The 24,766-nt window shown below is 40.4% G+C and overlaps 1 protein-coding gene across 1 annotated transcript; it reads right to left on the bottom strand.

Moving 5' to 3' along the window:
- Positions 1-657: 657 nt before the first annotated feature.
- IL22RA1 (interleukin 22 receptor subunit alpha 1) lies at positions 658-21,449 on the bottom strand. Its single transcript, XM_063444565.1, has 7 exons — positions 21,236-21,449; positions 11,596-11,728; positions 6,477-6,667; positions 6,125-6,297; positions 5,616-5,754; positions 4,251-4,372; positions 658-1,576 (listed from the first exon to the last, which is right to left on the bottom strand). The coding sequence occupies exons 1-7, from the start codon at positions 21,285-21,287 to the stop codon at positions 809-811; spliced, it is 1,578 nt and encodes a 525-aa protein (XP_063300635.1). The 5' UTR covers positions 21,288-21,449; the 3' UTR covers positions 658-808.
- Between the last annotated feature and the right edge of the window lie 3,317 nt (positions 21,450-24,766).

The raw sequence follows: 24,766 nt of genomic DNA, 5'->3' as shown, positions 1-24,766 counted from the left end.
GTAATCACGCAAAAGAGGAGGCGGAGCCTAAACACAAGCCGGGAACACGGAAGAGGGAACGAGGTCATACTTACCTGCCGACCCGACTTTGACAACAGGAGCTCCATTCAACCCTTGCGATTCAGGAGACATCACCCAGTGTGGGACAGTCTTGATGTGAGCAAACGGGAACATATACCGTTATGCTCACCACCGTTTCTAGTAAGCAGGAATTTGTTTTTACTGCTATTTAGCTATATTTTAGTTGCTTTTTATGAATTGTACGCAATAAATTGTTATTTTTATATAATATACATGTATATGAATTTATACCAGTCCATGCAGATCTGTACTATGATCTCTTGTTGATCTCTCTTTTTTGCATGTTGTATCTGAAATTTGAGTCCTATCCAGCAAAGTCTAAGTATAAATTCATTTTGTTTGGTGATAGGGGCTTATTCACTTTATATCGCTCCACTTCTTGTACATTATACTACAATATCCTATATCTGGTGAAGGGAACACCTGTAGAAGTGTGGTAGCTGCTTTGATTAAATTGTACATAACTATATGCTTAAATAGCTCTACAAAATTTTTACCTTTATAGAGCTTGAGTATATTTAATTGCTCCAGTAAAAATAATTTTATTTCAGTCATGTTATATAACTTGGGTTTTCAAAAAATAATGGAGGTCAAATGAAAATGTTTAAGACACTACAGATCACATATTCGAAATATACAATTACATAACATTTTGTACATTGTATTATGCATAGTATTTATTTATGATAGTAGTTTTTTATGAAACAACATCATAACCAGATTTATATCAGTGCTGTAATTTGTAAGGTTGATGGCATTCACATGTACTTTCCAACCCATTTTTTCTTGTGTAATTAAGAGGAGTTTGAAAAGTGTTGTTGGGTTTTCCTACATATTCCAACGTATAATCTTCAAATACTTGTTCTTCTGTTTTAATATAAAACCGTTCATCAAATTTTCTGATTTCTGAAAGAAAGTCTACTATCTGTTCCTCTTTTTGTTCCACTGTGCCATAGACTTTAACAGAGGATAGCAATGCTTGAGGTCCGCACGTGTCCATGTTCTTCGATAGCAGGTGGAACACACTACCCTCCAACTCCGATATGAGTGGACAAATATGTTCCATGGTCTCATCATCATTATTCAGAAGAGTTTCTTCTAGGTGGTCAAAGTTTGAGTGCCTGTCCATTTGATGGAGGTAGGACTGCTTCACAAAAGCTGTGCCTTCGACTAATATAGGTTTTGTATAAACTGTCCTGTCCTCAATAATCCCATAATCATCTGATGAGTCGGTCTTGCTGTTTATCTTTACAGGCTGTTCTTGTTGAGAAATATATGAGGTTGGTTTATGAAGCAGGGCATCTGTTTGTTCACTTGTGGATGGGTTTTCAAACTGAGCACTGTAAAGAGCTGGCCCTCTGTTGGTGGGCATGTCCTTAAGTTTGTCAAACCATTGTTCCTTAAATTGGACAGATACTGCTGGAATTGCATATAAACTATTCACCTTCTCCTTTGTTAAATGTATTGCTTGAAAGAACAAAGGTTTTCCAAAGTCCTGGGAAATAAAAAAATATTGTTTACTTTTGGGGTCATATTACATTTGATTCTTGATAATTAATTATTAGAACCACAGAAAACTTCTGAACAGTAATATGATTATATTACTTTTGAAGTGAAACTATTCTATAGTTTTAATAATGCTCTTTTAAAAGAGTTTGGAATTTCATCCACACATTGTGCTAGCAAATGTATAGATTGGGAAAAAAAACTATTTCAAAATAGTGTTTTCTCCCATCTGTCTCTCCATTCCTCAGCAGACACTCAATGCCGAGGAACTGAGAGACAGGGACCATCCATAGGAGGTCCCTCTGCTCTCTACCCATAGCAACCACAGCACATGCATTATGGTTGCTAGTGTAACACTTACCTCTTTAATGTGATCCCTTGATAAAGGCATTCTGCCAAAACGTTTGGGGTGTATTGGTTGACTCTTGTCCTTCTTCTCACTAGGTCTGGTATGTTTTCTTTATTTTTTTGTTTTTTATCATTATTTTGGGGTTATTAAATTTGGCATCTCATATAGCTGTCTTGTATACTCATATATAATTTTTTATGCATTATGCAGTTTGCTTGTATGCAACTTATGAACTTATAGATATTGCATTGTATTCTTTATTGGACATTTATGGTCTTTTGTATGCATTGATACTGTCTATGAGAGCCTATTATTTTGACCCATGTAATACACATCTTTTTCTATATACTTTTGTGGTTGTGCTCCTTGTTCAAGCAATAAAAGTAGTAAAAGTTTAACTTGAAAGGGTTAATCCAACCACAAACATTGTTCTCATATTGACACTGTTTTTGGATGGATTAGCCCTTGCTGACAAGTTATGCTGATCCCTGTAAAAAGTGGAAAAAAACCAACAACAAAAAACCCTTACCTATACATGCTTAACTAATGACACTGCTTGAGGTGGAATTACACCTCTGGTAGCAATGTGCTATATAATAAACTGACACTCTGCACATACAGTAACCTTTTGAAGTTGAGCAAACCAGTTTGTACATGTTTATACAAATTTGTCATTTTCGAACAACCTATGTATTTGTTTTCTAGAAAGGATAGTTTATTTTTTTAATTGCATTTAAGTCACTAGAAAAACACCATCCAATTTTATTTAGATTTAACTTCTGTGAGATTTCTCATAATTACAGTTAAACATTTTTTACATGCACATGCATTTTTTCAATTTTATTCTGAATTTATGGGTGCGTCAAAAACATTCTTTGACATAAAAATCACTGGAATTTGGAATTTGGGTTAGTTGAAAAATTCTTCAGAAATTAAAGCAATTAAAGCAATTTTGAATTTCAGTTAATCAAAAACATGTTATATGAGAAATGTTTTTTCATTCTTGATTATATTTGATGTATTGATTATATTTGATGTTCCATCAGCCAACAACTGGCATAGCGTAAATAAAAACAGAGTGAAATCCCCCTGACTCTTTTTTAACCTGTGAGGCTGTTGGGATGTATCCCTCTACCTTGGTCCCATTTGAAGTAGGATGAAGGTTTAATAATGTGAGTGGACGAGTCTGATTTATCACCTGGCTTTTCTCTTAAATTTTAGTTAAATGCGATAAAGGTACTAAGCCCCGTGTAAACCAGTCCCTGTAATTTCAACACCCATTTATAGTGTGGTATTGAATAAATAAATAGTTGGACTCAGCTGTGTAAATGTATATTCTTTTAATTAATTTTTTTTTAGTTTTGTCTCTTTATTTTTTTCATATAATTGTGTTTCTATTGGCAGTAAATGAGAATATGTGCACACTCAAGTTATTTTGAATCCTTATAATTACGATATATACTAGTTTGTATAGTTTAATAAACAAAGTAACATACGTTGTTTTTCTCTATAATTTTTATTTCAAGGACAAAGTATTCTACTCTTTGGAATGAAGTATTCCATGTTCACATTTTGAATGCCTGTCGAGATTAGAGCTGTAAAAGGTTTGATCAACGTCAGGTTTCTTCTAAGTAACACTATAGCTTCAAGTTAGAGATGGTATTAGTACAATAATTCAGAATGCAACTAAACCAGTATGTCTGGTAGTGGTATTGATGTATTGTGTAATTCAAACCTGACCTGCAATGGAATGCAAACCAGGAAATGCACCTAGAATCAACATTTCTGTATATATCATTATGAGGGACAGATCTGTGAGATTGTATTACTAACCATGATTATAGCAATAGATTTGGAGAAATTTAGAAACAATAACAGTGCAAATTACACATGATCCAGTGTATTTGTTCTGTACCTCTTCCAGGTGCAGGCAGTGTATGTTTCTCTTGTGTGCCCCAGTGTTCAGAGTGTTGATGTGATAAGCAGTGGCAATGCGTTTAACGGCCAAAGCTCACAGGGGCCAAACTGATGGTCTGCTCCTGGGCAGAAGTGCTTTTTGCCCTCCCCTGTAAACCTGTAACTTTGTATCAACGGTTAGACTCGTGATACTTGACAATTCCCCAAGAACCTTCATCACATACTAACATGTATCATGAAAGCATGGGATTTCCCTGAGCCCGTGCCATGTAGGGGCTAAATCATTAGTCATCTGGTACAAACCTCACTAGCCTCCATAGCATTACCAGTTGCAGACACCAACATATTTCCTTGATACTCACAAACCTTTTCCGTATCTCATGTCATTGACACTTACCAAAGCACTTGGTGTCGGACCTTGTTGTTTCACATATCTATAAGTTAGCCATAGTAATACTCCAAAGAACAGACCAGCAGAAACTGCAAGTAAGATCACAACGAGTCCAACCATTGAGGGATCTATAGCAATAAATAGAAAACAAATTGATTAAACTACATTTCTTAGCCTAACACTGCACCCCGTTAATGTGGAGTTACAATTCACCAAAGTCTTGCACCCAGCAGGAGGTGGAGCCACAAGTATCTTGGAACATAGTGATACATTTTATCTATGCATGCATGTCAAAGGGAACTCTAAATTGTAACCAAAAATATTCAAACTGAAAATATGAGCATTTTCTCCAATTTCGCTATTTAAAAAAAAAAAAAAAAATGAAATTCACTTTGAATTTCCTGACAATTCACACTAGTGAATAACTATGTTAAGGTTTAACAAAGAGATTCCATGTTTTTTAATTCAATGCAGAGTCTCTGGGGCCATAGATTTATTCTTCGTGGTGGGTTATTTAGTTACATCTACTCCATGACTTCCCAAAAGTGAAAACACGTTTCCCCATTTCTCCGATTAAATCTCTACTTTTCCGCTACTCTGATTTTGGCTGAATACACCTATTCCATGGTGAGGACCTTACATTTTTTTCCCAAGATTCACATTTCCTACTCCTAGAAGGAAGGAATAATTTTCTTGGCATTTATTTTAGGTATTTCTAGGTAAAATTATTAATATCTATATCTCGAGTAACATTTAAGCAATATTGATTTTGGGCCGACTTTTACTAGAAAACTATTATAAAGTAGTGATATTAAAGGAACATTCAAATTACCAAGCAAGCTGTAGTGGATATGTTACTTGAAGTGCCCTGTCACCCGCCCTTCATTGTAAGGAATCATCTGTTTTAAAACGGTTTTACTTCATACCTGGGACCCACTAGAAGCTGGTCTATGCCTCCACTGCTGAAATTGGAAAGCCAGACTCTCTCAGCCAATCACACACAAAGACAATGGGCTAGCTCTGCATAGCTCATAGAACAGGCTAAAAGAAGTCGTGTAAGTGGGGATTGGTGTCTGGCAGGCCCCCGGTAATAAGTGAAACCATTTTAAAACAGTTTGACTCATTACAAGGGGGAGGATGTACCAGGATACTCTAGGCACCATTATCAATACAGTGAGCTGTAGTGGTTATGGTGCTTGGAGAGTTACTTTAAGGAGAAGAAGGAAAAAAAGCATATAACCCCATACATACACAACAATATGACAGCAGGAAAAAAGCATAAACAACTATCTTCTGGGGGCATTTAAAAAGATCATAGTCAGGCTTTACATGGAAATAAAATTAAATAAAAGTAAAGTTAGTTTACATTACCTGGAAGAGTTTTGACAAAAAATTGCTTAATGTCACTTTTTCTTTCATTGTGGATCATAATGTACACACTTCCATTATACGTAGTACCAGGATTCAAGCCCGTAATGTTAAATGTATGTTTTGTCTGGATTTTCTGCCACTAGAATGAGATATTGCATTTCAATTTATTTCAGCATTTATATCATTGACTTAAATCCCTCCGTTCACTTCACTACCTTGGGAGACTAGAGGTCTGGTAGCATCTACAACCCTTGAAACTTTATAGATAGGCTACTGGTATAGACTTTGAAACTGTTCATATTGTATGAAACCTGTTTTAGAATATGAGACCGTTCGTGTAGTATAACAGCGGTATAGAATGTGAAATTGTTCAAATACTACAACACTGGTTATAGAGTATGAGACTGTTCATACAGTTGACATTAAGTGTAGTATTAATAATGTAGTTGCTTTAAAGAAAACGTAATGTTAAGAAGTTATTGATACAAATCATGAAAAATATGACTTACTATGACTTGTTCCTTCATACTGCTGAAGCTCATGTAATAGGCAAACAAGCCATTGCTGTAGAGTTGTTCAATGCTCATCACTTCAGTATTCATTGGTATGGTGGGAACTTGAACGAAGATTGTTACCGAGCGGATACCTTCAATGATGGTTAGTTCTATATTATCAATGTATGCTACAGGAAAATGAAAGAATGGATGTCTGACTTATGCCTTAATGAAGCATTCCACAGATCATAAACACAACAGCCCTCTTAAAATAAAAAATGTTTGCTGATGTGAAGGTAAGGCATTTTAATTAAGCAGGAATAGTAAAATGTATCTTTGTGAATACTAGATAGTGCTTTTTACTTACTGTCATCTATTGGGCTCATCCTCTTTGACACTACCCAGTCCAAAGAGCAGTTTGTAGACCATGCTCTAACCTGGCCCAGATATTGTTCCTTGAACATATCCTCATCACTCATGATCTCATCTGTGAGGTTGCAGTAAAGTCTGGTGATATTTTGACATTCTTGCTTTACAATCCATTGTTTAGTTCCATATCTATAGTACAGAAAGACATCAAACAGCTTATTTGTGGCATTCATTTAGTCTCAAAACACTCAAGGTCAAATTTATCGTATCACTAAATTATATTGATATAATGTCAAAAAAGTTTACATAGCATACTTTTGCCTCACCCACATGTAAGTATATATATATATATATATATTAAAGGGTAAGGGTTCTAGGTTTATGTCTGCAAATGTGGGATAAGTCGACATTATATATATGGCTTCAAGTAAACCTAACGATAATGTACAAAATAAATTCAAAGGCTTTTATTTTATATTTCATGTACAGTATATCCAGGCTTATTTAAAAGTACAAAACAGAGCACCTTGGTGAAGAGAAAGTCTGTATTATGTGCAATAGTGACAATCCACCAAAGAGTTTATAAAGCATTAAAGTTTATTAAAATGTTTAGAAACAGAAATATAAAAGTGTCCAGTGAATTCAGTAGCCCCTTCTATGGATTAACACGCTAAAGCTATTTGATCAACAATGTTTATGGAATTGGGTGCTTCAATGCAAAATTAAGAGTCTACTGTGCGGACCTGTAGAAGTAGAAGCTGGGCATGCTAGTAAATTCGTGGTTTGGACAGGATTGGATAGTCTACTATGTCAAACATGGATAGAATGCAATTTCTTGCGATCAAAGAAACATATAAGACTTTATTTTGTGAAGATCTAATCTTGGGAAGAGATAGGTGAGAAAACTCAATTATAGTTGTTTTTATGTTCAACATCAGGTTTCCTGGCTGTTTTTTATTTTTATTTTTTAAATTGTGTTGGGTAACACGAACATGTATACATGACCTCAGAGTTATTCACTAAAGTGAAAATTGCCAGGAACGTACAGGAAATTCAAATTAAATTTAAAATGATAGATTAAAATTGCTAAACTGGAACATTTCAGGTACACGTTCCAACAAGTCAGGTATACGTTCCGGTCCAGCTACTTTGGCCTTAAATTTGAAATTCAGTTTGAATTCCCAGCAAGGACCACTATAGTGAATAACCCCGCTGGTGCATTATTCTGATATTTTTAAAATAAATGTTTTTGTGATTAATCTGACAGGGTTTCACATTTGACATGCAGAATAATACTTTAATATTTCCTAACAAATAATCCAAGGAATGTCTGATGATGATATACAGATATAGATCCCCTGCCTTTAATGTCATGTTGCCTTCTGGATGTTTGTATGTTAAGATTTTTGCACATTTTCAAGTTTGTTAATTTAAATATACACAGAACCCCCCCTCCCTCTTATTTATTGGTTCAGTATACAATCAGTTAATTATAGACTAGGGGTCGTCAACCTGGTCTCTACTGCCCGCTAGTGGGCGTTTCAGGATTCCAGAAAAGTAGAATAAATAAAGCAGCACTGAAATGAGAACAAAGTAAACAACCATTGGAGAGGAGGAGATTTGGGGGAAAAACTGAGTTTACAAGAGTCAAAATGGATTTTTGAAATGAGAACACTAACTCTGTTAGGGTTAAATATAGATTTTGAGATCAATTGTATCCTATAGTTCTCCAATATTGAACCATATGTCCCTCTCTGTCTATGTCTCTATGCTTTTATGGATTTTTATAACGATTCTTTTATCACCATTTTTATTTATTAACTTATCACTGGAAATAAGGGTTTTATAATGCTGATGATATATTTTAAATGCCCTATATAGTATATATATTTACCTATATTTTAATGTTATTTACATCCCCCCACATATGTATTTTATGGACGCTATGGACATGAATGCCCATCACCATAATGGACTACGGAGGTTCGATGCCACTCCCCTAGGACTTCAAAGGGATATTGAACTCAGTGATGCGCGCGCAACCGGAAGTGACGTTGAATGCCAAAAACTGGAAGTACATCACCGTAAGTGATGCAATGCGAGGACGGCCAACGAAAAGGCAAAGGTGGGGAAGAAGAAAAGAAAAAAAGGGAAGAGGACATGTTTGGGAGGGCACTGGGGTATGTCTGAAACAAGATGTGGCGCCATATTGGGGATGGCAAACAACATCCTGTCCAGACCATATCCACATCCTGTCCAGACCATTTTTTTTTTTTTGATCAGACATGTTTGGGAGGGCACTGGGCTATGTCTGAAACAGGATGTGGCACCATATTGGGGATGGCAAACCATATCCTGTCCAGACCATATTTGGAAATGGGAGGGAATTTGTTTTTTTCAATTAACACAAGTGAAATTATTTTGTAATTAAGTATGTTACATATATAAATGATGAATATTCAGTGTATGAGATACCTGCACCTGAGGAAGACCTTATATAGGTTGAAACGCGTTGTGCTTTTATTATTCTTGATACTTTTACTAAAGTCAAATAAATATTTACTTTTAAGTTCCACCTTGGACCCTGGAATCTTTGTTACATTAAACTATCGAGTTCCTGAGTTCCTGTGGGTGTGACTGCTGAATTACTACCTACAAATCTCCTGAAGTGAGATAAAATGCACCATAAGTCCAGAGCCAACTTATAATAGGCTCTAAAAATTGTGAGTTTGCCGACTACTCTTATTAATAATATTTGTTTAAATACAGGTCATGCTATGTGTATTTGTTTTATTTGGTATAGGCAAAAATACACTTTTAAGAAAGAACCTGTATTATATATCTTTTAAGGTAAACATATTTATTTATGTGCGCTAGTCACTTTATTCTGTACAATCACGTGTTTCAGGATTCCAGGTAGGCAGTAGTGGGTTCTACGGCACAAGCAGAATCCCCCCTCCCATCCAGAGAGATGAATGCTCTGCGCACTCAGTGGTTAGCAGGAAGTTTGGGCGTGCACATGCGAGCGCACAAACGCGTGCGCGCATGTACGAGCGTGTGCGCATGTATGAGCGTGTGCACATATATGAACGAGAGCAAGCGCGAACGAGTTTAACACGAGGGTAGAGGAAGGGAAGGAGTTGGAAGAAGGGGGATACACGATAGCAGGGAGCAGAGTACATGTAAAAAAAGGAGAAAGAAGGAGCAGAGTACATGTGGAAAAGGAGAAAGAAGGAGCAGAGTACTTGTAAAATAGGAGAGAGAAGGAGCAGAGTACTTGTAAAAAAGGAGAAATAAGGAGCAGAGTACATGTGGAATAGGAGAAAGAAGGAACAGAGTATTTGTAAAAAAGGAGAAAAAAGGAGCAGAGTACTTGTGGAGTAGGAGAAAGAAGGAGCAGAGTACTTGTAAAAATAAGGAGAAAGGAGGAGCAGAGTACTTGTAAAAAAGGAGAAAGTTTTGTTTACTTATAAAATAAAAGAAAGAAGGAAAATAAGTAAAGAAAGGAGAGAATAACGAGAATTAATCACTAGTTAAAGATAATTTCAATTTACTTTATTGTTTTCTCATTAAACTTTATAAAGTTAAAAACATTATAAACATGCATAAAGTAGAAATAAAAATATAAATTTAAGTAATATTTTTTTAAACACCCTCCTTTCTAAAAAATATTCCGCACTTGCACTAAAAAAATAAATATAGAAAACTGGTTGGTGGTAAGGATTTTTCTATGAAGAAAGATGCATTAGTGGGCGGTAGGTAAAAAAAAAGGTTGACTACCTTTGTTAGAGACAGTATTTACACTATCAGGATTATTCGAGTCTGAATTTGCTACAGATGAACAAACTGTTAAAATAACTATTCGTGATTTTCAGAAGTACGAACAGAAAATGTAGTTGAAATGTGGTTATTTCTATGATATAATATACCTGTTAACAGCTTAAAGGACCAATATAGTGCAGGGAAAACAAACTCGTTTTCCTGGCACTATAGTGTAATTAGGTCCCTCCCACTCTCAGGGCTCCCTTCCCGCTGGGTAAAACTCCTTCAGCCACTTACCTTTCGCCAGAGCTGGGCTCCCTTGGCGCTGGTGACCTCTCCTTCCACCGCGCGTGCATTCAAACCGCCCACAGGAAAGCATTACTAAATGCTTTCCTATGGACGTCAAGTGTCTTCTCACTGTGATTTTCACAGTGAGAATCGTGGAAGCGCCTCTAGTGGCTGTCAGTGAGACAGCCACTTGAGGCTGGATTAACCTTCAGTGAAATAGAGCAGTTTCTCTGAAACTGCTATGTTTTCAGCTGCAGGGTTAAAACTAGAGGGACCTGGCACCCAGACCACTTCATTGAGCTGAAGTGGTCTGGGTGCTTATAGTGGTCCTTTAATGTCATTATATAATTGGGGTACATTAGACCTCTCCATGGATTTAACCCTTTCTAAAGAGGAGTTAGACAGATATCCAATTATATAATTTTGTAATTATATGTTATATTAGATTCAGGCCCTATCTGCTATGTTTACACTGCAGGGTTAATCCAGCCTCTAGAGGACGCTTCCGCAATTCTCACTGTGAAATCACAGTGAGAAGATGCTGACGTCCATAGGAAAGCATTGAGTAATGCTTTCCTAAGGGGGGTGTTTTTAATGCGCGTGCGGTTCTGTCCGCGCATGCGCATTCGGCTCCACTCTGGAGCCAACGTCGGAGGGGAAGGAGAGGTCACCAGCACCAAGGGATCTCGGTGCTGGATAAAGGTAAGTGGCTGAAGAGGTTTTAACCCCTTCAGTCCAGCGGGAAGGGGGCCATGAGGGTGGGGGGGGGGGGGGGGGGGGGCTAAGGACTACATAGTGCCAGGTAAAAAAGTTTGTTTTCAAGGCACTATGGTGGTCCTTTAAGTTTTGTACAACCATAATTGGGTTCTGGATTTCAGCCGTTTGATTGCATCCGTACAGGCAGAAATCTGGTCTAGGTTCCCTGGAATTCAGAGGCTGGACATAAATCATGTGCACAATGTTCATATTTTGCAGTCTGAATGATCCAGGTCTAGTTATGCTAATCAGAAACGGAGACCTTTAGACTTTGTTTCGTTTTCATATACAGATTTATTTACCAAACATACCTTTTATATTCAATGCTGAAAGTCACATTTGGTTCCAGTCCTTTGTTCTCCCATTTGAGAATATACTCAAAGTTTTTGGCAATAAAGTTCACATTTTGGATAGAAAAATTCCCACAACCACTACAGACATGTTCTGAAAAGCATAAAAAAGAAAATACAGTTATGAGTGTTGCATGTTCATGGGAGCTATTGAAAAATGAGTGACACTGTAATTCTGACCTATTCATAAGAGTGCATCACCTTTGTAAGCTGTGCCATTTTATATTTTGTAAATAAGATTACAGATTATTAGCACTCGAGTTAATGTGGACTGCAACTGCCATCATCCTCTGCCAATTCATCTGTATCATTGTGTCTGTGTGTACCATTGTGTCTGTGTATATCATTGTGTATGTGTGCATATGTAAGTCTATTTGTGTATAACATTGTGTCTGTGTGCACCTGTGTGTATCAGTGTATCCATTTTTGTGTATTGGTTTGTCTGTGGGTGTATCAGTGTGTTTGTGGGTATATCAGCATGTCTGTGGGTGTATTAGTGTTTCTGTATCATTATGTCTGTGTGTACCATTGTGTCTGTGTGTATCATTGTGTCTGTGTGCATATGTGTGTCTATGTGTGTGTCATCGTGTCTGTGTACATCTGTGTGTGTATTTCTGTATATCATTGTGTCTGTGTGCATCTGTGTGTCTCTTTGTGTGTATCAGTATGTCTATTTGTGTCTATCAGTATGTCTTTTTGTGTGTATCAGTGTGTCTTTGGGTATATCAGTGTTTCTGTATCATTGTTTCTGTGTGTACCATTGTGTCTGTGTGCATCATTGTGTCTGTGTGCATCTGTGTGTCTATTTGTGTGTATCGGTGTGTCTGTGGGTGTATCAATGTGTCTATTTATGCGTGCAGCACTTTCCCGCTCATTAGGTCCCCTCCATCGTCGGATGGAGGAGGAGCAGCCCGAGTCAGAACTGAGGGACATCAGCACTGGAATTATTTAAGTGAAAAAAGGGTGAGAGAGGGACAAGCAGAGTGTTCCTGTAGTGTAAGGAATACAGCTTTGTATTCCTAACACTATAGTGTTCCTTTCAGGTTGGAGGGAACCATTCCTATTGTACTTGCATAGGGTTTAGCATACCTGCACTCATGACTCTGTGGACTATAACTTTCACTATCCTCAGACATACAGTCTGGCTGATATGTACATCTCGTATGATTATCTATGAGTGTTAGGCGGTGGAGCTCTGTATGCTACAGAAGTCCAAGTGCACAGAGTAACAAAGCAAGGTACACTGCTGTATCTTGTATTTTAAGGACACACAAAATTATTACTGGAATAATAAATGTAGATTCATATCTTTGTATACTGTATGTTTTATTCGAGAAAAACACAACACACTATATTCAAGTGGACTAAAGCCACTTTTAATTTTAGGTTGGGCATTAACTACTTTTAACTATAAATATTATAATTCAAATCACAGGAACTAACTTACCACATCCACTGCAGCTATTAACCAGACACACCAATTAAACCATACTCAAACCAAGATAAATGCTTTTTTTTTAAATAATGTATCGTACAGGTTTATTTAATGAATTTGCTTGGCTCCTCCAATCTTCCTCCCAATATCAGCACTCTTGTTAAATTGGAGGATTATTTATGACCATGCTAAAGAAGTCTTCACAAACATATTGATAAAAGTGATACTCCAAGCACCAGAACCACTGCAGATTAATGTAGTGGTTGTGGTACAAACAGCCTGTCCCTACAGGTTGACAATTGTAAACACTGTCTTTTCTGAGAAAGGACAGTATTCCCATTTGTCCCCAAAGCCACCACTAACAGCTGCCATTCAGACAGCTACTAGAGGGACTTTATGATGCATTCATGCAATCACACATTCCCCTTAGACATGCATTGAGTCAATGTATCTATTTGTTGAGATGCTGAATGGTGCGGTATGGCAATTGTCATGCATGCACACTAGCCTAGGTGGGGAAGATACCACCTAAGCTATATAGGATTGAGCATAACTTTACTCCGTTTGGAGGAGAGTATACCTCCTTTTATTATTTTATTATCTTTTTAGCTCTTTTGTTTTTATTTTCATTTTATACAGGGCCAGATTAAGAGCCCATTGGGCCTGGTGCTGACAATCATGATGGGCCTAATTAAAGAATCTTATAAACCAAAAACACCAAAACAGTCATACCTCCTGTCACAAACGCACCCTACTCCATAAATGTGCGTGACTTTTGAAGAAGCCCAGTAAGGCAAATGCATTTGTGGATATTTTATATTGTGTATTTTAGCCTATTGTAGATTTTTTGGTCACTCTGCCTGTGCCAATCATCTTTTTATATACTTTATATTGATTTCATTTTTACCTGGCATTTTTAACCTCCTGGACTTCAAGAAATCCTAGGCGGGGATCATACCACCAATGCTATCATCAAGGAGCAGTTAGCCTGCTCCTCTCTTGTGAGTACCATTTCATATATTTTAATACTATAGTTTTATCCAGTGAGCACTATCAGTGTCTCCTTTTACCCTTCTCTTGAGTGTTGAACATACCCCTGATGGAAGAAGCTTACTACATATCCCATAAGCGGGGATCGTACTGCTGTATGCCCTTCACACTAGAGCTAGCTATAGCTCTAATATATGTGAGTTTATTACCATCTTTTCAACATCTTTTATATATTAGACTGTACATATTACACTATTTGGTTCCCCATATGCTTTGTCTTGTCATATGAGTGGATTTGCCTGGACAAGGACAGTGAGGACATTGTTCCTGATCAAGCACTTTTTATACATTATCTGATCTGAGTAAGATCATTCCAGTTAAGACTCTTTTATTTGGACTATTCTCTCATCCTGTTCTAGAACTGCTGAACGCTGCTGGAGAAAGTCTCACTTTGCATCTGACTTCCTCCACTATAAATTTATGCTGCGCTCCTACAGCCTGGCTCTCTCCGCTGCAAAAGTAAATTACTTTAATACCCTCATAAGTACAATGTCCCATCAACGCAAACACCCTTTTCACACTTTTAATGCTCTTCTTCGCCCTTTTAATCCCCCTCCTTTTACCACCTTGTCTGCCACAAACTTTGCATCTCACTTCACTGAGATCTCTACAATCAGAGAAGAAATTGCTAATTTCTCTCCTTCGCCTACCATTACATCACCCAACCCCACTCCCTCCACCACTCTACACTCATTCACACCTGCTATAGCAAGAGAGGTTTCTGCTCTGCTCCGGGCCCCCCGGCCCACCACCTGTTCCCTCGATCCTATTCCTTCATATCTCATCCGCACTATGTCTCCCTCTCTTGCTCTTCCCCTCACTAACATTTTCAATCCCTCCCTTTCCTCTGGCACATTTCCCTCACCCTTCAAACATGCAACTGTAACCCAATTCTGAAAAAGCCCAGCCTTGACCCCAACTCCCAATCCAACTACCGCCCTATCTCGCTACTGCCATTTGCCTCCAAGATCCTCGAGAGAGTTGTGTACACCAGACTGACTGACTTTCTCAAAACCAACTCTCTGCTTGACCCCCTTCAGTCTGAATTCCGAGCTGGTCATTCTGTCAAAACGGCTGTGACCAAAGTATCCAACGATTTAATTGCTGCTAAATCTCGCAGCCATTACTCTATCCTGGTTCTCCTTGATCTTTCTGCTGCCTTTGACACTGTTGATCATCAACATCTTCTTTGCGGGGGGCGGAGCTAAGCGATAGACCGGAATGGCTGACAATTTTCAGAGCTCCGGCAAAACGGCACACAATCTGCAGTAATCAGCGACCCCACAAAACTACCCCCAGGGAGAAATATCACCACTAGCAACCCCCAAGTGCGGACCAACAACCAATGCCGTTTCTGTTCACACGAACGGGCAGGAAAACCCGGCGGAGAACTGAGGCCTACCTCAACTGTGGAGATGATCAATGGGCCCAGTGACACACCAGCTATGAGAAGCCGGCATCGACTACAGATGGACAACTCCCAGAGCCCTAACCGTCGACAGAGAAGGCACCATACTAAGACTGTCCTCAATAGACGAAGCAGGGCCATTCCTCCAAGCACTGGGGATATCCCCACAACCCGGGCAACCTGCAACCTCCTCTGCCTCACAGACCTGGGACCCGGACAGAGTACAGCCCTTTGTCCCCAGAGGAAGAGAAATGAGAGGGGCTCTGACTTGAAACATATCTGACTCTGACACTCTACCATGCCTCCGCACTATACTAAAGAGCCATACTTTATTATATATTTTACGTGTTTAGTTTTAAGCTGTTTTCACAGGAGTTTTCAGTTATATGACACATAAATGCACGCCATAGTCAGACAGGCTAAAACCCACCCCCACACAGCCTCATATGCCACAATAAGAGCCCTCAATAAAAGGGAGAGACGCAAGCTCCCAAAAACACAGACCCCCCCACCCTCCGGGACACCCCATATGGTTTGGCCCCAAGACTACAGACACACCTTCTCCCACACAGGTCACGGACACCCCCACCATGAACTGCCAGCGACTAGATCCAAGATCTAACACCCCCACCACACTCCCTAAACTAGGCTTGTACCTTCCAGGATCACCCACGATCACGTCACGAGAGCCACGTGCTACAAAGCAAGACTCCTGCATCAGGCCCCTAAGGGACACCGGGCGACTGGCATAGCATGGGCATTCAAAGCCTGGGCCTCTTTCCTTGACCATCCACTGTCAAAACTTAGAATTATTGGACTTACCCGACTATCTTCACCCCACCACAAGCCCTGGGGTAATTAAAAACAAGCTACACATAGCGAATAGACTAGCATACCTGTTAACACAACCCGCGCCCACAATCAACCTGCACCCCGTTCTGAGCTCTCTAGATATCTAAATCACCTAACAGACACACCTGCTACATGTATAGCCCAGGACAAAATGACATCCACACCCTAGCACCCGCTACATAGACACTCAGCTCCAGAAGCACAGTCACTCTTGTAAACGTGGGCAGCACACAACCTTCATACATTCCTGAAATAAACCAAAATGTCATCCCTAATTATTGTTCCTGCCAACCTGAAAGTAACCGAGGACATAGAAATGTATGCCTAGCCTGATTCATATAAAAATGTGCTATCATTGACTGCCATGATAATGTTAACTATGTACTACTTCATCGGCATATATCAGCTGTCGTGGCGATGTAAGCCTGTTTGTATATCTCAGCACCACAAAATAAAGAATAAAAAAAAAAAAAAAAATCTTCTTCGCATTCTCTGTAATTTTGGTCTACGGGATACTGCTCTCTCCTGGTTCTCCTCCTACCTCTCCCAGCGCTCTTTCAATGTTTCTTTCTCTGACTCTACCCCCCAACCACTCTCTGTCGGCGTCCTCCAAGGTCCTGTCCTTGGTCCCCTACTGTTCTCTATCTACACTGCCTCCCTTGGTAAACCCAGCTCCTTTGGCTTCTGTTATCATTTCTATGCGGATGACACGCAAATCTACCTGTCCTCTCCTGATCTCTCTCCGCCCATCTTGACTCGTGTCTCTGACTGCCTCTCTGCAATTTCCAACTGGATGGCTGCTCACTTCCTTAAACTCAACCTGTCCAAAACAGAACTTCTGGTCTTTCCTCCCTCAAGTGTTACTACTCCCGTGTCTGTCTACCTCCAAGTCAACGGCGCTACCATCACCTCTACCTAGAAGGCTCGCTGCCTGGGTGTTCTTTTTTACTCCAACCTCTCCTTCACCTCTCATGTCCAATAAATCGCCAAATCCTGTTGCTTCCATCTCAAAAATATAGCGCGCATTCGCCCCTATTTAAGCCCGGATGCGGCTAAGGTGCTGGTCCATGCCCTTGTTCTCTCTCGCCTGGACTACTGCAATACTCTTCTCAGTGGTCTTACGTGTTCCCAGATTGCACCGCTGCAATCTATAATGAATGCGGCAGCGAGGCTCATTTTCCTGTCCGCCCGCACCTTTCATGCCTCCCAGCTCTGTCAGTCCCTGCATTGGCTTCAAGTTAGATATAGGGCTCAATTTAAAATTCTGGTGCTTGCTTACCAGTCCTTACATAATGCTGCTCCAACCTATCTATCCTCCCTAATACACAAGTATGTCCTGTCGAGTACACTACGCTCTGCCAAAGACCTACGTGTATCCTCTGTCCATACTCCCACCTCTAACGCTCGCCTCCAAGACTGCATCTCCTCTATGGAACTCCCTTCTCCATAAGAATTTCACCCAGTCTCCACTCATTCAAAAAATCATTGAAAACTCACTTCTTCAAGAAAGCATATCAATTAAACTGTTAGCAGGTTTTCATCCCCCACCCTCCATTAGACATGTGCAATTCGTTTCTGTCCGAATTTCGGGCAATTCGGACATTTGGGTACTTCCGAATGTCCGAATGTCCGAATGTCCGAATTGCCTGAGCGGTGGGTGGAGTCCCTACAGTCAAATATGGGGGGGGGACCTGATGTCCTCCCCCTGGCCCCCACCCCTGAAGACATTAGGTCCCCCCCCTTATTTTACTGTAGGGCCCCCACCCGCCGCTCAGGGGTGGGGGCCAGGCGGGAGGAGATTAGGCCCCCCCCCTTATAAGTATTTAGGGCCCCCACCCACCACTCAGGGGTGGGGGCAGGGGGTGGACAATAGGTAGGGAGGGGGACCCAATTTTTTTTTTTTTTAACAGTGAGCAGCCACAGGCCGAATTGCGAAAGTCACGAATTTCGGAATGCCGAAATGATGTAAATCAGAATTGACAGAAGAGAAAATTCAGTAAAATCATCAAAAAATTGGGTAACATAGGGACACAGACACTAGAGACACTGGCTGGGAGACATGGGGACACTGGAAGACTTGAGGACACTGTGTTCCTAGTTTCTCAGTTTCCCTATGTCTCACAGTGTCCCTAGGTCTCCCAGTGTCCCATATAGTCTCAATGTCCCTATGTCAGTTTCTCCCAGTGTCTCTGTGTCTCCCAGTGTCCTCAAGTATCTCAGTGTCCCCATGTCTCCCAGTGTCCCCTAGTGTCTCCATGTCTCCCTGCAGCCCCCCCCCCCCCCCCCCATTCCCTCACTTACCTGAACTGTAGGCTGTCACTGCAGGCTGGGAGCTGCTGTCAGGACTCTTTGTGCTGTGTAGCTGCTCCCCTGCGGATCAGTAAGTAGAGAGAGACAGGGATATGCTGTAACTTCCTATCCCTGCCTCTCTTCGCACACAGCAACCCTTACTGGCCGGCGCCACTATTGCAGAGTAATCTCCGTTTGTACTTAAAAATTCACCGTCATTTGTATTGCCGATATTACTGCAATACTCAAATACTGGCTGTGCCGGTAAAATACCAGCTAGGTGGCAACCCTAAGAGTAGTGTGTAAGAAAAAAAAATTATATGTATATTTTTTAAATCAATGAACCTATTCCATGGGCATGACCGAGACCAAGATTAATATATCCACAGACAGGGGGATTGTACCGTCCAAGCACATATATCTGGAACTGATTTCGAGCTCCAAAAGCTGCATTTCCTTTTTTTTTTTATTAGTAATCACCAACATATACCATATTCCGTTTTATATGTCCTCTTGTTTTACATAAAGCTCCATTTCTTTTTGAGTTGAGGACACTTGTGAAGGTGCTGCTTCCCTGCATTCCCTTTCTAGAAATAGACAAAATCGCTGAAATATTTTCAATTCAGCTATTTTGCCTTAAAATATGTAATACCCTTATCAATTCTCAACAAATCCCAGTTCAATAAAAACATTTGTTTGTAGAATAACTGCAAACAGCAGCACCTGGAAAGTTATGTCTTAAAATTAAGTTAAAATTGACTCATCTAACAAGCGCATAAAAGACTGTGCTCAACCAGTTTATCTGCATTCCAACCGCTCTTTCTGCAATGTCTCAGGGCTTTACCCAATAAATACTGTGTTGTAGTGAATTGAAAACCAAATTGCTAAATTTAACCCCTTAAGGACAGACGACGGATATATTCCGTCATGATTCCCTTTTATTCCAGAAGTTGTGTCATTAAGGGGTTAAGTTGCTGATTTGGAAATAATTATTTAAGTAAGCTCTAGTCACAATTTGATGTAAAACCCCTGGTGTTAATATATATATTAATATCGATTTAAATTCCTCTATACCAGTGGTTCCAGGGGTACAAACCATTTCCCACAGGGGTACACACAAAATAAATCCATAAAGGCAGCCCACAGGGGCTCTTTGGGTGGCCCATTTGCTTTTACTGCCACCCAATGGAGACCCTTGTACTTCCTCCCAGCTGACACAAACGCCGCGTGGGAGCGAGAGAAGAAGGCAGAGATGATGGGGTGGGCCTGCAGTGTAAGATACTAATTTCCAACAGCCCAATCAAGCAGAATCCATCCTCCTGAACTCAAAAGGAGGGTGGCTAAAATTTGAACCTCTATGTGCGTTTTTGTGTGTCTGTATGTATGGATGTAGTGTTTGTATCTGTATGTGTGTCAGTGTGTGTGCATATGAGAAGTTTGTACAAACAAGTCATTAACTGTCAATTTGAACAAACATACCCTAGTGTCACTTAATATGGAATAAAAATTCACCTGTGGACTTTGCTATTGGCATAGCAGTAAACACTATAAATGTGGAATTCAAGAGTCCATAAGTACAATTTATGTGGCCACCTAATCCCAAGTAACAAGCACCATCAAACAAACACCATCCTAGTTTTTCGCAGGTTGATTTCCTAATTCAACTGCATGCAAATATTTTTAAAAACTAAATATTTTTTTATTATGTATTGCTTTAAAGACATTTTGTGTTATTAAGTATATGACACAATGCCATTCACCCTTATTTATCTCAAGTAACATAAAAGGAAGAAAGAACACCTGCACAGGTCATGCAGGTGTGAATTTGCCTAGATTTCATAGCACTTAGGAGGGCCAAGTTCTCCTTTGATATAATTTATAAAAGACTAAAAGGACAAGAGGGTGAAAACATGGAATATGGTGGGAAAAATAGCAAAATACATTAAGTAAAAGACAGATTGCAGTTAAAAAAAAAAAAAAGATGGAATTGCAGATTCCTTGCCAGTGATATGCATAGTGTATATCCAAAAATCACCAATGGTAAGGGTTTGCATATCGACCTGGAGTGGACATACATCACTAGTTTAGGATTACTGTCAGCACAGAGTATGCAAATATCTCATGGTATATGATTGATTGCCTATTACTGACTTGATAGTGCCTTTCATGTGCTGCTAATCAGGATGAACAAGAGAGGTGTCCAGGAAGACTTGATAGTAAAAAATGTATTCCCCATCTGTGCCCCCAACAAGGAAAAACCCAGCCAAAGTTACATTAATCACTAAAAAGTATAAATGATAATGCAAACAAATAAAAACTAACATATACAGATACAAAGTGAATGTCAGATTTCAGGTAAAAATAGCCGAACTACAAACATTTTCAACTATGCTCAACTATGCTACTCTAGCCTTAAATTTGAATTCTCACTTCAGTGAATAACCCCATTATTATGAAAATATAAGGTACAGATTCACAGGAGTGATTTTTAGTAGGGGTGAAAAAAATGCAGGCTTTAGCTTGTGTATGTTCAGATATGCTAATTAAAAGGTATCGCGTTTACTTACCGGAAATAAAATAGAAGAATAGAGAGAGTAACACAGTCTTCATCAACTGCATCTAATCTTCACATGTGCAGGCTGGATCCTCTCTCGAATAAAAAAGGCATTGATTGTCATCGTGTGTATTGAACAAATAGTAGAGAAATGCTATCTACATACAATAAAATCCTTGTTTACATGCTGAATGTTTTTTCTGAATTGTGTTAGGAGGAGCGTTCAATAGACAGGTGGTTAAACGTCTTCCTCAGGTGGGAGTTTCCCAACTGAAGGTTGTTTGACAACTCAAAGTCAATTTCATAACAAGAAGGTATGTGTATATCATTGCACCGGCTTCTGTGAACCAGATTTTAAGCAAAGTACAATATATGTATAACTGTATGCTCAGTGACTGAATGTGAAGAAAGCAGAGCGTTTGAAAAATTCCATACTATTTCACCTCCTCCTCCCGGCAGATACTTGGCAGGTTTTTGTGCCTGTGGGCTGGTGTTAGTTTGCCTTACTGTGTTTTTTCTTTGCCTTGCATCTCTCATATAAGCATACACTGATCAGCCACAATATTAAAACCAGCTGGCTAATATTGTGTAGGTCCCATTCATGCTGCTACAACAACTGTGATGCATTGAGTCATGGACGTGTCTTGTGGTATCTGGCACCAAAGTAAATCCTTTAAAACTCCGGCCCTCCAGATGTTGCTGAATTACAACTCCCATGATTCTATGAATGAAATAGATAGGCTTAGAATCATGGGAATTGTAGTTCAGCAACATCTGGAGGGCTGGATTTTGGGGAAGCCTGCTTTAAAGCAATATGATTCCTGACACTATAATATTAAACTAATTATGAGATCCCCATGATTCATGGGCGTCTGCAGGGGGATTTTTCAGTTTGTGTCAGTATTTTTCTTTTGAGATTAATAATACACTGCAATACCGGTGCCGGCCACTAGGTGCTGTGTGTGGAGAGAGGCAGGGATAGGAAGCTACATCTTATCCCTGCTTCTCTCTCCTGACTGAAACAGCAGGGGAGCAGCACAGAGTGGGGGAGCAGCCAACAGATCAGGTAAGTAAGGGATGGGGGCAGCCTACAGATCAGGTAAGTGAGGGATGGGGGGCACCCTACAGATCAGGTAAGTGAGGCATGGGGGGCAGCCTACAGATCAGGTAAGTGAGGGATGGGGGGCACCCTACAGATCAGGTAAGTGAGGCATGGGGGGCAGCCTACAGATCAGGTAAGTGGGGGATGGTGGGCAGCCTACAGATCAGGGAAGTGAAGCATGGGGGCAGCCTACAGATCAGGTAAGTGGGGGATGAGGGAGGCAGCCTACAGATCAGGCAAGTGAGGGATGGGGGTAGCCTACAGGTTAGGTAAGTGAGGTGGGGGGCAGCCTACAGATCAGGTAAGTGAGGCATGGGGGGCAGCCTACAGGTCATATAAGTGAGGGATGGGGGGCAGCCTACAGATCAGGCAAGCGAGGAATAGGGGGCAGCATACAGGAAGGGTCAGCAAGGAGAAGGAAGGTAAACCAGGGAAAGGAGCAGAAAGGAGAAGGAACAGAAATGAGCAGGAAGGGACATCAATGAGCAGAAAGGGTCAGCAAGGAGCAGGAAGGTAAACTCGGAGAATGTGCAGAAAGGAGAAGGAACAGAAATGAGCAGGAAGGGACATCAAGGAGCAGAAAGGGTCAGCAAGGAGCAGGAAGGTAAACTAGGAGAATGTGCAGAAAGGAGAAGGAACAGAAATGAGCAGGAAGGGACATCAAGGAGCAGAAAGGGTCAGCAAGGAGCAGGAAGGTAAACTAGGAGAATGTGCAGAAAGGAGAAGGAACAGAAATGAGCAGGAAGGGACATCAAGGAGCAGAAAGGGTCAGCAATGAGCTGGAAGGGACAGAAGGAGCAGAAAGGTAAAGTAGGAGAAGGAGCAGAAAGAAACAGCAAGGAGCAGGAAGGTAAAGTAGGAGAAGGAGCAGGAAGGAGAATGAAAAGAAATAAGCAGGAAGGGTCAGAAAGAAGCTAGAAGGGGCAAAAGAAGCATAAAGGTAAAGTAGGAGAAGAAGCAGAATGGGTCTGCAAGGAGCATAAAGGGATCAGAAAGAGAAAAGAGCAAAGGGACGCAAAAGAAGCAGAAAGTAGCAGAAAGGTAAAGGAGCAAAAGAAGCCAAGGAGGAGAGAAGACAGTGTCAGAAGAATAAGAAGACTGTGTCAAATGAGGAAGAAGAAAAGGTCCCTCCACTTTATTCTCGACACCACATCATAAGGCTTTGGAACTTGAGCCTGGCAGGGAAAATTTGGACCTTCTCATCTTCCCAGGTAAAAAAAAATCTCAGTGTTAATGTGTCTTTTATATACTGATTATCAGGAAGCACAGAGTGCTGTTGGGTAGGGGTGTCGCTGAATGGCTAGAGCGGTCAGTTGGCACTCTAAGCCAATCAGTGGCACACATGCCTCAACAACCTGGAGATCTGGAGTTGGAGGAAGTCTTTGGGGTTAAACCATTTGAGAGAGGTTTAATCCCTCATGGGAAAGAGAGCACCCAGGTGCCTCCTGGCATCATAGCATTTTCATTTAGATGAAGTTGTTATGGTGACCAGAATGTTTCTTTAATTTGATTAAATGAACACTATAGTGTCAGGAATACATACATGTATTCCTGACACCGTAGTTGTGAAAATGCTATTTACCCTGGATTTATGTGATGACGACTATGCCCCTCCCCTTCATGACACTGGAAAAAAGGGGGCAAACATGGATGTTATTATAATGGTGGTTCTGGTGACTGTAGTGTCCCTTTAAGTCTTGCAAGTTGCAAGGTGGGGCTTCCATGGGTCGGAGTGATGCCTGGGGAACTTATAGGCCAAGGCAATACCTTGAACTATTTGTCATGTTCCCCAAAGCGTTCCTGAACAATTTTTGCAGTGTGGCAGGGTGCATTATCCTTCTATAAGAAGTCACTGCCTTTGCCATGAGGGTGTGTATGTGATCTGCAACACTCTCTAGGTAGAAGGTACATTTCAAAGTAACATTCATATGAATGCCTGGACACAAGGTTTCCCAACAGAACATTTCCCAAAGCATAACACTACTTTGCTGGCCTGCCTTCTTCCCATAGTGCTTCCTGCTGCCATCTCTTCCCTAGGTAAACAACGCAAACCTGTCCATCCACCTGATCTAAAAGACATGTGATTCATCAGTCCAGGCAACCTTCTTCCATTGGTCCATGGTCCAGTTTTGATGCTCAAGTCCCAATTGAAGGTGCTTTAGGTGGTGGACAGATATCATCATAGGAACTTTGACTGGTCTATGGATTTGCAGTGCCATACGCAGCAAACTGCGATGCAATGTGTGTTCTGACACCTTTCCATCATGGCCAGCATTAAGTTTTTTTTATCAATTTGAGCTACATTCTGTGTGCTTCTGTGTGATTGGACCAGACAGTCTTGCCTTTGCTTCCCATGTGAATCAATGAGCTTTGGCCACCCTACCCTGATGCTGGTTCACTGTTTGTCCTTCCTTGCGCCACTTTTGGTAGGTACTAACCACT

The sequence above is a fragment of the Pelobates fuscus genome, chromosome 1 (assembly GCF_036172605.1).
Source record: "Pelobates fuscus isolate aPelFus1 chromosome 1, aPelFus1.pri, whole genome shotgun sequence".
Lineage (NCBI taxonomy): Eukaryota > Metazoa > Chordata > Amphibia > Anura > Pelobatidae > Pelobates > Pelobates fuscus.
Note: the sequence above shows the minus strand (reverse complement) of the source record. Positions and strands in the feature narration are given on the sequence as shown.

What these genes read in the sequence shown, in the direction of transcription:
- IL22RA1 (XM_063444565.1), bottom strand. Translation starts at nt 21,287, where the DNA reads ATGCAGTTGATGAAGACTGTGTTACTCTCTCTATTCTTCTATTTTATT. An exon ending in TTCAGCATTGAATATAAAAG is followed by an intron (nt 6,668 to 11,595) that starts GTATGTTTGGTA and finishes TCTGTACTATAG; the next exon opens with ATATGGAACTAAACAATGGA. An exon ending in TTTTGTCAAAACTCTTCCAG is followed by an intron (nt 4,373 to 5,615) that starts GTAATGTAAACT and finishes TTATTGCTATAG; the next exon opens with ATCCCTCAATGGTTGGACTC.